This window comes from Ursus arctos, unplaced genomic scaffold (assembly GCF_023065955.2).
Source record: "Ursus arctos isolate Adak ecotype North America unplaced genomic scaffold, UrsArc2.0 scaffold_2, whole genome shotgun sequence".
Taxonomy (NCBI): Eukaryota; Metazoa; Chordata; class Mammalia; order Carnivora; family Ursidae; genus Ursus; species Ursus arctos.
Genome location: NW_026622874.1, coordinates 98,863,113 through 98,877,216, shown reverse-complemented (window position 1 = coordinate 98,877,216; position 14,104 = coordinate 98,863,113). Strand labels below are relative to the sequence as shown.

General features: G+C 54.1%; 1 protein-coding gene across 1 annotated transcript; it reads left to right on the top strand.

The window, feature by feature from the left end:
• The first annotated feature begins 2,293 nt into the window (after positions 1-2,293).
• NPTX2 (neuronal pentraxin 2) lies at positions 2,294-13,866 on the top strand. The gene is made up of 5 exons (XM_026516266.4): positions 2,294-2,719; positions 4,356-4,572; positions 9,186-9,430; positions 11,360-11,539; positions 12,420-13,866. The coding sequence occupies exons 1-5, from the start codon at positions 2,294-2,296 to the stop codon at positions 12,645-12,647; spliced, it is 1,296 nt and encodes a 431-aa protein (XP_026372051.1). The 3' UTR covers positions 12,648-13,866.
• The last annotated feature ends 238 nt before the right edge of the window (positions 13,867-14,104 follow it).

Below are 14,104 nucleotides of genomic sequence, written 5' to 3'. Positions count from 1 at the left end.
TATATGTTTTGTTATTTTTATGTCTTCTTATACACTGCTTTCTTTGTTCAGGAGAGAATAAGAATTCTCGAAATACACTTTATTTAATTATTAAAGGAACAAACATCTATTTCAAGTAGTTGGAAATATAAATGTGTCAGCCTGTGTCAAGACTGGATATATGGAACAATATAGACTATGCTACTCTATTTTCACATCCAATTAAGATCCACCTAGGTCTCAGTAAAACAAACAAACAAAACATCAGACCTATGAGTGAAAATTGAAAAGCGAAATCCTTATCTGGGTAATTCTGAACATGTCTGGATTTGGTGCCTTATGGAATCATCTAAAATATAATATTTTATAACATGCTTTGCAACCTTACTGCTTTCATTGTTGCGATTTTTGTATATATGGGCTCACTGGAACTTTTGGAGTTTTCAAGGAGCTGAAATAAGGACGTAGGAGGAATGAGCTTGTTCAAGGTCATATTTACTGTATGAAGCTGACACCTCCTGGTGATGCAGACCAATAGTGACATTAGCCCATTACCCCCTTCCCTCCATTCCCTCCCCATATCTTTCCTACCAACGAATACTCTTACCTGAACCACCATCACTTCCACTGTCCTCTGCTCTAGATGTTGTATAGACCAGATTTTCTGTCTCTGATGTTTATCCATGAAGAGATTTTCACGAATAGAACTTTTCTTGTAATTTAGTTATATTGTCCTTGAAAACCCCACAAGTATTTACATAACAGAAGCTATTGTTTGAAGTGCAAAGCAGGTCAAAATTTGGTTTCTGCAGATTAATCACTGCAGTCTATTTTATATTATCATAATAATTTCATTTATTTTGATACAATTTGTTTTCAGAATCAACCTCAGCTTCTGCGCACAAGCGACAAATCCATTTGTTTCTGGTATAATGGATAATGTGATTAATGACCTTGCCACAGGATTTCTTAAAAACACAGAGAAAAAATAAAGTTTCCATTTATAATGTGCAGTAAACCAGCTCGGTCTGTAGCTGTGCAACAAAATCTCTCTGAACTTGCTGGCAAGCCACAGCCAAGATTTTGAAACAAATTTGCTCCTGCCTTTTGGGGTTTCTGTCCATATCTGGGCTCTCCAAGAATGTGAGGACAGGGGCCTCGCGCTGGGAAACTGGCGCTGCGGGCAGCCGGCTTATGAGGGTGGGGCCCGGCGTTACTACGTGGTACCATCGCGATGACTGCGCTCCGAGGGACCCACGGAGCCCAGGTCTTGCTGAGTAAGGTCACCACCTGCTGGGCTGTCGCCGGACCAGCACGGGAGAGCTCTGCGGGTGGCCTCGTGACGCCGGCCTCCGCGCCGTGGCCCCGGCGGAGGCGGTGCGCGCGCGAAGCTGTGCGGGCGCCCCCTCCGCGCAGTCCGCGTCTGGCGCACGTTTCCGGTCCCCGCGGACCTGAGAAGTCTTCCCACGGCTGCGGGTGGCGGCGGGGGCCGGGGAGGAGGACGTGCGCGCGGCGGACGGCCGGGGGCGGCCGTCGTGCGTCTCCTTCCCGCCTTCAGGGCTAGGCGGCCTCGGCCCTGACGAGGAGGCCCGCGCGGCCCGCCGGGGCAGGGAGGGGGGCTCGCGACGGCAGCCCTGGGTTCGAGTTCCTCCTGGGACTCCTCTTCACTTTCCTCACTTGGGAAGTGGGCATCCCTCCCCACGGGGTCGGCGGTGGCCGCGGAGCGATGTGTCGCGCCGAGCCGGAAGCCCAGAAGCCGCCCCGGGGAAGCTGCCGGCTTCTCTTCAGCCCGCGACGCCCGCGTCCTCGGGTGGGTCTGAGGGAAGCGTGGACACGCCGGCCAAGGCTCGCGAAGGCACCCGGGGCGGATTTTTTTCTTTCTTTTTACTCTTTCTTTCTTTCTTTTTTTTTAACCTCAGTCCTCCCTTTCTGGGGGCCCCGGGACCCCGCGCTCGCGCCCCCCGCTCGGGCCCACACACGCGCCCGCCTGCCGAGAGAAGGCGCCCCCGTCCCGCCCCCTCGCTGACGCGCGCCCAGCCGGGCCAATCAGAGCTCGCGGCGCTGCGCCCCACGCGCCGGCCCCCCCACCCCCAGCTTAAGAAAGGGCGCGCGGGCCGGGTCGGACCAGAGCGCTGCGCCGGGCGAAGACAGCGGGCTACGTGAGGCAGGCGGTTCCGTTAGCTCCAGCGCTCAAGCTGCCCTCGAGCGGCGCGCCGGGCCGCAGTCCGCAGCGGAGGCGCCTCTGCCGCGCGCCCCGACGGCGCCCGCCCGCCCGCCTGCCGGCTGATGCTGGAGTGAGCGTTGCGGCGGCGGGATGCTGGCGCTGCTGGCCGCAGGCGTGGCGCTCGCCGTGGCCGCCGGCGCCCAGGACGGCCCGGCGCCTGGCAGCCGCTTCGTGTGCACGGCGCTGCCCCCGGAGGCAGCGCGCGCCGGCTGCCCGTTGCCCGCGATGCCCATGCAGGGCGGCGCGCTGAGCCCCGAGGAAGAGCTGCGGGCCGCGGTGCTGCAGCTGCGCGAGACCGTCGTGCAGCAGAAGGAGACGCTGGGCGCGCAACGCGAGGCCATCCGCGAGCTCACTGGCAAGCTGGCGCGCTGCGAGGGGCTGGCGGGCGGCAAGGCGCAGGGCCCGGCAGCCACAGGCAAGGACACTATGGGCGATCTGCCGCGGGACCCTGGCCACGTCGTGGAGCAGCTCAGCCGCTCGCTGCAGACGCTCAAGGACCGCCTGGAGAGCCTCGAGGTAGCCGAGCGCGGGGGGTTTTGGGGGGGGGGGGGTTGGGAGGGTCTGAGGCGCGGGGCGGTGGTGGGGCGCGTGGTCCTGCCCGCTAGACTGCGCGGGACACAGCGAGCTGGGCTTGGGGTCGGGGGGCGGTAGTTCTCGGTTGGGCTCTCGAACTTACTTGCGGGGCTCGCATCCTGCCCCCGCCCCGCTTCCTGATGGAAGGAAATGGTTAACTCCCCCCCCCCCCTCCCGCGCGCCGGGACTGTCCGCCCGTGTGGCCAGTCACTTCCCGACGTCCGGGTGAGCGGACCGGGACGGCCTCTTCTCTCTTGTAAATGTCCGAGTCGCCCGGAGCCGGACGCGCTCCCAGAGGCTGTGCGGGGCGACGTGCGGCTGCTGCGTGCGGTCAGCTGCCCCGGGCGTCCCGTGTTTCCTTTTATAAATCAGGACGGGCTGGACCAGAGCGGGCGGAGACCCCAGGGTCTCGGCGGGGAGGCGAGCGCGGGCGGGTCCCGGGCCACACACCGATTGGCTCCTCGGAGGAAACCTGGTTTTGACTTCGAAGACGCGCTGTCCACGAATTGTGCCTGTTCTAAGGTGCCCTTCCAGGCTGCTTTGGGAGAAGGGACCTTATTCCGTTTCTCTCTTGGAAGGTGTATGCAGTTGGGAACTTTGCAAGAGAAATCCTCATTTAACTTCCATCTTTACTTTCAAACCCTATTTAAGAAGTGTGGAACAGTTGTGTTAAAAACGTGTACCAGAATGCTTATTAGCAAAACTAGGTTTCAATTACAGGTGGTAATTATTGCAAAATTATTTGAGGATTTCCTGTGGCATGATGGCTAAATACGGTATTTCCAGCATCTGTATATCCCTTGATTCATTATGATTAATAGCAGCTAACATTTCTGGTTTACTAAATATACACCAGGCGTACTATCTAATTTTAACCCTTGCAACAGCTTTTTGAGGCAGATCCTCTTAACTGCATTTTACAATTTGGAATGCTTAGAAAGGGGGTAAATAGCTTGCCAAGGATTCACGGCTAGCCAGTGGCAGGCTGCCTCCAGAGCCAGCATGATGGTAGAGGAGTAAAAGACATAGGAAGTGAGGATTTAGAAACAGCTTTCAAAGCAAAGATTCCTGGAATTCAGAACTGTCATGGTTTAGGTCTCTCATTTTCCAGTAACATCTCTCCAAGCATAGTTATTCACCTTTGTGCCATATTGGGACTTGGGGGCTGTTTTCACTTCTAGATGGACGCTCATCTAATTTGAGTACCGTTTGGTTAACTATTTTTTTTTTTTATCTTAACTGTGTTGTGGTCTTTACCCCAGGGATCGTAGAGATAGATAGTGATTAAAATTTTGACTTTTTAGCAAGAAGAGGAAAATAGCTTTCTGAGAGAGGAAAATGAAATTCATAAGTTTCAAATATTGCAGCAAGGTAATTCTTGTTTGACTTTGAAATCCTTTCCATACAAAAAAGAAAAAAGCTTCCGTGAAGTGCTCCCCTTCGTGCCATTGGCACGATTTAATACTCCCGTTTTGGAAGCTTCTCCCTGTGTGGTTGGGCTTTTAGAGCTACATTTCACAATTTCTTTTTAAATGGCCTTAATACTTCTCCCTCATGTGTCCCTCTCCCCATCTAAAAGCACCAGCTCCGAGTGAACGTGTCCAATGCAGTGCTGCCCAGTGACTTTCGAGAGGTGCTCCAGCGGCGACTGGGGGAGCTGGAGAGGCAGCTCCTACGCAAAGTGGCGGAGCTGGAGGACGAGAAGTCCCTGCTCCACAACGAGACCTCGGCTCACCGGCAGAAGACCGAGAATGCCCTGAATGCTCTGCTGCAGAGGGTGACTGAGCTGGAGCGAGGTGAGTTCTTGGCCAGCTTCTCTGTCGCCCTCTGGCTGATGTCCCTCCCACCCTCCCCACCCCATTGTCTTGGTATTTGGCTGCTGTGTAAGGGAAGCCTGGCTCAGAGTAAGGCAGAGCAGGGAGAGGGGCACTGGCCCCAGAGCCACCCATTTACAGACAGGCCACTAGGGTCCTTGAGGGAGTGGTGACCCCTGCTTGCTTTCTCTTAGTACTGGGCTCTGCTCCTCTTTGCTGGGGTCGGCTCTGATGCTGCTCTTAGGTCATCTCTGAACCTACCTGTCCTACGTGCAGAAAACCACAGCATTCTTTACCATCCCAGCAGCTCTCTGCTTTCCCCTCTCTGTTTCTCAAATGAAGTGCTACTTTTTCAACCTGAGGCATCTCTTGCAGCACGGGGTTTAGGGTTTCTGCCTGACCATTGCCCAACTTAAGGGCCTTGTTGATACATCTTCCAACTTGGTGCAGACAGAAGGGGCTGATTGCTGCTGGGAGCACCCTGGTTCCCATCCCTTGCAGTTACCCCCAGGGTGTCTGCAGTGGCCCTGCATGGAGATAACTTGTGGCTGTTTGGGAAAACAGTAAGTGTGATTGAGGATGGTCCTCTCAGGAATTAGCCCCAGCCCCCTGGCGTTATCCACGGGAAAGCCAGTGCCATCAGGATCAGCTTGGACAAACAACCTAACCCGGTCCTCCTGCCATGTGGTCATTTCAGCCACTTCTTAACTAGTCCTTCAGCGGATTCTGAGTATCTTTCTCGTCTCTGCTCACACTGTGGTGGGTCAGTTTCTCCCACGGGGCACAGGAGGGGAAGGGATCGAGGGCCGTAAGTAATTCAGTCTGCCTTTTCAACCCCCAAAATGCCAGATGGCCTGGGAGTGAAGTTTAAGTTGCTGATAGTGGATATGAGATTTTAATCTTCTCAGCTGCACCAGCCTGACAAAGACAGTTTCTCATTACTCAGTTTCATGAACTGATAGGAGAACGTCCAGTTATGCCTTCAGTGACTCTGGGAGGGGAGGGCCAGATGATCAAGGGGATGGTGTTTCTGTTCCATTTTACAGCAACTCCCCAGAAGTCACAGGTTTCCTTCATCACTTTCCTGTTTTCTTTCTACCTTATTCTTCTCAGAAAGTGGTGGGTGACTTACCTGTTAGACTTGGATTCTTGAGTTTCTGGAAGAATGTCCTCTCTGCCTCACCTCTGCCGGTGACCTCGGGAAGCTCATTAGGTCTCAAGAGCCTTCCCTGAAGGCAGAGCAGCTGCAGATGCTGCAGGAGGACAGAAAGGCAGCATCGGGTAAAGGGTGGCTTGCCTTCCCTTTCCCCAGCCTCACCCACAGTGGAACCTGGGGACACACAGGGCTATGGAACAGGCACACCACAGTCACTTAGTATCTTGAAGGGGGTAGCTGTATAATGAAAAGAGAGCTCCACCAGAGACCTTGGTGACGGTGTCTTGCTTGGCTTGGTGGCTGAACTGCTACAAGGATGTAGGTTAATAGAAGCCTGCTGAGTTAGTGTGTGCTGAGCACATCACCCTTGTGAGATAGGACTTCTCTTATACCTATTACTCAGATGAGAAAAATGCCCTGAAGCTTTCAGCCAGAGATGTGTCATTTGGGGAGAGGGGACTGAGGTGGGACCTGGGCCACCAGCTGGTGAGCAGCAACAGCAACATGGCTCTGACCACCCAGGAGCTGCCACTTTGTGACTACCCCTCCCATCCCCAGCCAGATTCCAGTACCCACGCTCTTGATACCTAGGTTTTACACTAAGTCCTCAGAGCTCATCTGGCACAGAAGGGAGGTCCATGTCCTACCTAGCGGTGAGCTCCGCAGGGCCGGGCCTTTGACTGGCCTTATTGTAGAGCCCCCAGGACCTGGTACTGACCCACCATGAGAACGCTAGAATCTTTCTTTGTGCTCCACCCAACTCTGGGACGAGTCTTTGAGGAAAGTAGTCATTTGCCAACCAATTTGTCTTCTGGGTAATTCTGTTTCTACCTGTCCTATTTGTGATTAGGATAAAACGATATATAAACTCTCAACCCCCAAATAGACCATGAGTGGAAAATATACTCTGTTCCTCAAAGCATCCTGCTGAGCCCAGAGGAAATGGACCTCAGGCATATGCAAAGTAGGGGGCTTTGGAGACTCTGGCCCTCGGTCCATCATCTCCTGCGCATTATGGGCCTCTTCTGGGCCAGACACCAGGCTGTGACTGCCACATTCTGTATCTTCTGTAGCCCTTGCAACAATTGTGTGAGGTATTAGTTATGGATGAGGGACTGAGTCTGAGAACCAAGTGATTCGTGCATTCACGGGTCCAGAAGGTTGCAGAGTTGGGGTTGAACTTGGTGGTGACCCCAGGGGACAAGAGGCCCAGAGGCTGCAGCCTAGAGTTGTTTGTGGGTTCCAGCCCCACTAAGCAGGAGGCTCCCCAGAGCCCAGGGGTGAGCGTCCAACGCTGCACGCAGATGCTCGTGCTGCCTGATTGCACGGATGCTTGTTTTCTTTGTCGTGGGATCTGCTCATGTGCAGGGGCCTCTAGGTTCTGGCCCAGCCCGCCATGGAGTTGAGGTAAATGTTGCCACTGAGACGACATAACCCGTCTCTCTTTGGCCTCAGCTGCCCCCCCATTTTCACTTGTCTGCCACCTGCAGCCTCTGATTTATTGGTCAGGCCTTTTAATGCCTTAATTGGTTTTAACGAAGTTTCCTCTAAACCTCCAAGCTGTTTGGTATAAATAGAGGGCACCAGCTTTCAGGGTGTGGGCCCCTCCTCTGCCCCTTGGCTCTCCCAGGTCTAATTAAACCTATCTGTTGTCACCTAGCTAACGATATTACTGACACCAAGCCTTATTAAATCAGCAGGCCTGCCCACGGGCAAAGATAGAAGCCATTTCTCTTTATTAGCTAATCATGCCTTCGTGAAGAACGTGGCCATTTGCAGATGAAGTACTAGTGGCTACACGTAGTTGAGAGAGGGACTTCTGCTCCCTGCTCTGTCCTTCATTAGCTGTGTGACCTAGGGAAAGTTCCCTCGCTCCTCCCAGCCTCGGTGTCTCAACTGTACAGCCTGTAGAATCGGGGGTGGGGCTTCCTAGTCTCAGTTTTGCTTCAGCCTAACTTAGGGTCATTGTGGTCCCAGCCTGTACCTGGCCTGACCCCCTCGCTTTCCCCAGGTGACCAAGTCTTCCCAGCCCTCGCCAGGTACTCAGTGGCTCCGCAGACTGGGAGGTTGGGATGGATCAGGCAAGACTGTACAAGCAGCAGACACGAGTATTAGTACCTGTGAAGCCCAGAGGCTCGAATTTCTCTGCTTGCCTGTTCCAGAGACATTGAAAGGGTGGTGCTGGGCCCTGTTGCTTTTCTTTGCAGGTCTTCCTTGGATGGGGGTGAACCATGGCACCAAAGAGCCTCTCTCACGTGTTACTGACTATGAAAGCAAATGTGTTTGGGGGATTGCAGTGGAGAAAGGCTCACCCGCTGTGGCTTCTGTTCTACAGACAGGGCTGATGCATGCACTTGATTCATGCAGGTGGTTTCGTTCCGTCAGTTCTGAGTCCAGAGTACCTGCCTGTTTCTCACGGTGACCGAGTCCATCTGGCACTTCATGGATGCCTAATAAATACTTGTTGAATGAGAGAAGGGTGTTTAGGCTCCTTCATCAGAAGCATCTAGTCCCCACATCAGAGGGAAGCTTCTGCCACGACAGCTCACAGAATTGGGTGGTACCCGTAAACTTTGGAATCTGATAACTCAAGACAGGGACTTGCCTTCTGTGTGTTTATTTTTGTTGTTAATTTTGAGCTTTAATCAAAACTAATGGAAATTACTTAGACCCATTTAAAAGTACCAGTCACTTTCAAAGATTTTGGAAGCACCATTTACATGAGGACGGTGGCGGGGGGGGGGGGGCAGTTCTCATCAGTCCCAGGCAGGCCCCAAGGGCTCAAGGCTCTGGCCAGGCTCTGACTAGGGGCATTAACCTCAGTGGGGAGGGTCACCTCTGTAGTTCTCTGCCTCTGACTAGTTCCAAACCGCAGGAAATGGTCAACAGACTCAATCTTCTCTTGAAGAGGGTGAATCATGAGCAACATGGTTCATGTGAGAGATTTAGTCCAAAAAGCCACTTCTAAGTTAAGTTGTCCAGATACCAATGTGGACTCCTTTGCTTGGGTGGCAGTGATTCTTTAGGGTAAGAAGTGACAGGGGCTTACGGGCTTGACGGGTATCTATCAAGTGCCCAGGTCCCTGTTAAGACTTCCTGCCTCTAAGCCCAAGTGCAGCAGGACCCTGACCCCACCATTGCTGAAGGAGCTGAAGGGGCCAGGATTTCAAGAAAAGAGCTGAAGAAGGGTTTTCTGGCTTAATTTAACCTGAAAATTAGATCCAGCTTGTCCCTGCCCACTTCCTCAAGCTTTCAAGAGCAAGGATGCTTCTGTTTATTCCTGGGCTGGTAGCACTTTGCACCGTGGCTTCCAGGTAGCAGGTGCTCTGTTGCTTAAAGGACCAACCTGGGGAAGTTGGAGTGCAGGTGAGCTGTGGCTCTGGGCTGCACTGGTGGGGAGTAGGCTAACACACCATGGCCTCTATTCTCCACCCCCCAGGCAACAGTGCTTTCAAGTCTCCTGATGCGTTCAAAGTGTCCCTCCCCCTCCGCACAAACTACCTGTATGGCAAGATCAAGAAAACGCTGCCTGAACTGTACGCCTTCACCATCTGCCTGTGGCTGCGATCCAGCGCCTTGCCGGGCATCGGCACCCCATTCTCTTATGCGGTGCCCGGGCAGGCCAACGAGATCGTACTGATAGAGTGGGGCAACAACCCCATTGAGCTGCTCATCAACGACAAGGTGAGTCCTGCTTGGACGCTACCCGCCCCCATTACAGCGGCAGTAGTCAGGGTGTGGCAGTGTCTGACAGCTGGCTGTGGGGCTGCCGTCCTCGTGGTGGGGACAGCTCTGCACCGACTCAGCCCCACTCTGGCCAGCTGGCTGGGTAGGGGGCAGGGGCAGGCAGCCGTAGCTGATGGAGATCCAAGCTGGGAGTCCAGGACAGGTGTTGTGAAAGGAACAGAGCTGGGGTCTCTGTGGGCCAGCCTGAATTGTCACAGGGCCTTGGGCCGATCAGTGAGGGCTGTTCCCCAGGGCCATACTGATTAGGGGAGGGGCTATGTGTGTCTCTCTGTGTAGGATATTTATCAGCGTATCTTTTTTGGGGTGGTCTATTGAGATATAATTTACAGTAAAACTTAGAGTTTTTAGTGAACAGTCCAACCAGTTTTGACAAAGGCATGCAGTTGTGTGACTACCACAGTTAAAATATGGAAATGTTTCATTTCTCCCTCCCTCCCCCCACCAAATCTCTTCATTCCCCTTTGTGGTCAGCTCCTGCCCCTACCCCAGCCCATGACAATCACTGATCTGTTCTCTGTCTCTGTAGCCTTGCTTTTTCCAGAGTAGATATCCCTTTTTAATAGACTGGCTGGTTTCGACATTCAAGAGCACGATCTTCTCAAGAACTCTGCTCTGGGCAGCTGCAGGACCTCCAGGAGCCCCACTTAAAACTTCCATTCTGAAGTCAGATGCAACATAGCCCAAAAACCTGTCCTCACATCCTTGCCAGAGCTGAGTGTTCGAATGGCTGCTCCAGCTCCCTGCTGCCTCTACCCTGGCCCTTTAAACTGCCGTTACTGACCCATCCTGGGTGGAGTTTCAGTGGGACATGCTGTGGAATCTCCCCACTGGGCTCCTTCTGGTGGTGACCATGTCCCCGAGCCAGGGATTAATTGTTCTAAGTAATGCCCTTGGACACAGCAGGGCCCAGAACCTTGTTTTCCTTTGGGTTAGGTGGCACGTAAACAGCCAATTCCTGGGAGGAAGCAGCGGGTTGCTAGGATACCAGCAGTAACAACAGGATGGCATCCAGTTGGGCTGGTCTGTAGTGCTCACAGGACTGCGCGCAGACAACGTGGGTCAGAAATGCCCTTCCTCCGGTTCCATGTGGGGGGTCCCTGTGTGCACCCCAGCCCTTCCTCCGGTCCCATGTGGGGGTCCCTGTGTGCACCCCAGCCCTTCCTCCGGTTCCATGTGGGGGTCCCTGTGTGCACCCCAGCCCTTCCTCTGGTTCCATGTGGGGATCCCTGTGTGCACCCCAGCCCTTCAGTTCCATGTGGGGGTCCCTGTGTGTACCCCAGCCCTTCCTCCGGTCCCATGTGGGGGTCCCTGTGTGCACCCCACAGCACACACTCCCACATAACTGTGGGCCTTTGGTCTACTGCAGAGTATGCACACACACACAGAGGCCGCAAGTACTGGGAGAGAATTTGAGCCTCTGCCTTGAGTGTAGATGCCTGGTCTGTTTTCCAAAGAAGCTGGCCCAGTATAACCCTGACCTCCCTTCAGGCTCTCCAGCACGAGGCATTCAGGCCCAGCATGGTAGGGAGGGGGCTTGTCCTTCACTTCACATCTGCTCAGTCTGCACAGCATCCTGGACCCTCAGACAAACCCGGGACCAAAGGTGTCCCCTTGAAAGCCGAGCCACCCTGGGGTCAGGGGCTTGAACCCACGCTCCCTGCCCCTTTCCTCTTGGGTGTCTATGTCACACCGTGTCCCCTGCTCAGGGCTTTCTGAGGGGCAGAGTTGCCCATGTCACCCACAGAACAGAGAAGGAGAGACCAGAAGGGACCCTTCATTATGGGAGCAACAGGACCTCCAGTTCTTCTGCAGGTCAGACTTCTGGAAACCCCGTGGGGGCCTTACCTGCATGTTGCTGGTCCACAGGTTGCACAGCTGCCCCTGTTTGTCAGTGATGGCAAGTGGCACCATATCTGTATCACCTGGACAACACGGGACGGCATGTGGGAAGCTTTCCAGGATGGGGAGAAACTCGGCACTGGGGAGAACCTGGCCCCCTGGCACCCCATCAAGCCAGGGGGTGTGCTGATCCTCGGGCAGGAACAGGTGAGTACAGGGGGTGCGGGAGGGGAGCTGGCCAGCTGAGCAGCACAAAGCAGCACTTGCAGGCTGCCCTCGGGCCCCCTGGCCAGCTGTCTGCCTGCCAGACCTGGCCACTGGTGTGAAGTCTGGCTCACCGCATGCTGTCTTGTGGCCTGAGGGGCAGAGGGCAGGGGACCAGGTTGGTGTGGTGGGTTCAGATAGATTCCAGAATGGAGTCTAACACAGGTGATCAGGAGTGTCCCTGGGGTCAGGCTGTCATGGAGGGACTTCGGGTTCTCTCTAGGCGTTTGGCTTCTGCCAGGCACAGCATCGATTCAGGATGCCAAGGGCCAATATGGCATCTTTTAGGAGCTGCTGGCTCAGTGTTTTGGGGCACTTAGGGCATGCCTGTGGGGTGCTCAGCCCCCTGTGGGAGGTGGGGGTGGGGAAGTGACTTCAGAAGCTTCCCTCAAGAAACTCACCCGCTGGGAGAGGGGAAATGTAAGTTGTTTGTCTGCTCCTGGGCAGATAAGAGTTGATGTTTCAGCCTGTGTTTAAGGTCTGCTGACAGCCCATTCCTCGCCTCATTTCCCTGTTACTTCCTCCTTGGGAGAGGCTGGGAGTCTGGAGATCTGGCTCTAGTGCTAGCTTTAGGACTTCGGGCAGATGTCTTTCCACTCTAGCCTTGAGCTCGTTTTGTGTGCCCTAGAGTTCCGGGATGTGCAGGAATTGGGTCAGGGATGTGGTCAGAGTTGGAGGGAGTTGGGAAAATACCCCAGTCTCCCCATCTCCCTCCCAAGTTGGCATCCCTTCCTGGAGGCTGTTCATGGTCCAGGAGAATTAGCAGGCGTGTCTGCTTTTTGAACCTGCGCCAATGGGGCTCTGTTCCCCCACCCTTTCCCAGGACACCGTTGGGGGCAGGTTCGATGCCACACAGGCATTCGTGGGGGAGCTCAGCCAGTTCAACATATGGGACCGCGTCCTTCGTGCACAAGAAATTATCAACATTGCCAACTGCTCCACGAATATGCCTGGCAACATCATACCCTGGGTGGACAACAACGTCGATGTGTTTGGAGGGGCTTCAAAGTGGCCTGTGGAGACGTGTGAGGAGCGTCTCCTTGACTTGTAGCTGCCTCCTGCTCTGTCTCGGAGGCCAGGGCTGGGCTGTTGGAAGTGCAAGGCCACCTCCTCCCCCAGTTAAACTGTGTACAAAGCCCCTGCCAGAATGGGCTGGGGCCCCCAAAGCTCATTCCCAGGTAATCTTGAAGGCCGAGGCTCTGTGGCAGCCCTTGTCACTGGATTCTTTGTTCCTTACCAAGATTGTATTGTTTTGAGGGGTGCAGAAACCCTGAGCTTACAGGTGGGCAAATATCTGACTTCCTGTTGGGGGTGAGGGGATTAAGGTCCTTGAGGCCCCGTGCAGAGCCCCTGTAATTGCTAGCACACTGCAGCCTTGCCCGCCCTCTTGGATCCTCGATGTCTTGTGTGCACCTTCTGTCTGTCCCCTTTAAAGGCTGTGTGGCCATCCTGCTGGAGTATCTGTGTCCCTTGTGTATTGAGTATACCCTGCTGTCCCCTGAGCACGCAGCAAAGCAGCCCCCGCCGCCCACAGAAGGGCCTTTCTTTTGGTGTTCTTTACTATGCTGTGGGGAACTCTTCAGCTCGAGGAGGAGGGCAGGCTGCCCAGACAACGCCCTGCCTTCTCCAAGATGGAGGGGGCGTCCGGGCCTCCAGAGGGGGCTGGGAGCGGGAACGCAGAAGGGAGTTCTGGAGAAGGGCTGTGGCAGCTGTCCCTCCCCCTCTGTCACCTCGCCCTCAGACCGATGCTTTGATGGACTCATCGCTGGGAACGGCTTCTTTGAAAAGCCTCTTTTCTCCACCGGTGCCAAAAGTTCAGTTGCAGCTTCTACAGCCATTCGGTATGGTCAGGGGGGATTTATTTTTTCCCAACAGAGAAGAACAGCCATTAGCAGCCTTCCATTTTTGATGTCTTGCCCCACTGTGAGGAATGTGCTAGTTTTAATTGATGTTGATTCCTGTAAGCATTTGACTGTCTCAAGTATTTCCCCCAGAACTTTTTCAGGAATTGGAAGTCATTTGGCCTGATATTTGCTTCGTGACTTCAGGTTGCTTAATTTATTGGACAGAGGTAGTAATTTATTTTAAGGACAAAGTGATGAAGTGGGGAAATTTATAAAGCTAAATATTATATATTTTATTTTTCATACATGTTTGAAGTGCAAATCTGTGGAAATTCCATTTGTAGGACCAAGTTGACATGCCCATCCTAACATTGTATGCTACAAGAACTCTTCTGATGACGGAATTTTGATTAAAGTGCACTGGACGATGCCTCAGTATCTGTTTGCTCCATGTCTGGGACTGAGGGTAGGGGGGGTGGGGCTTTGCCACAGTTCGCGCATCTGGGGCCCGTGTGTGGGGGACCCAGGAGCACTGAAGTGCTTGAAGGGGGGCATGGTGCAGGGCTGAGCCCTTCCTTCCCCAATGCCAGGCCTGGACTGCTGATGTCACACAGGCTCTGGCCAGCTTCCCGGTCTCCAGCTGGCCCCTGCCTTCTCAATCAGG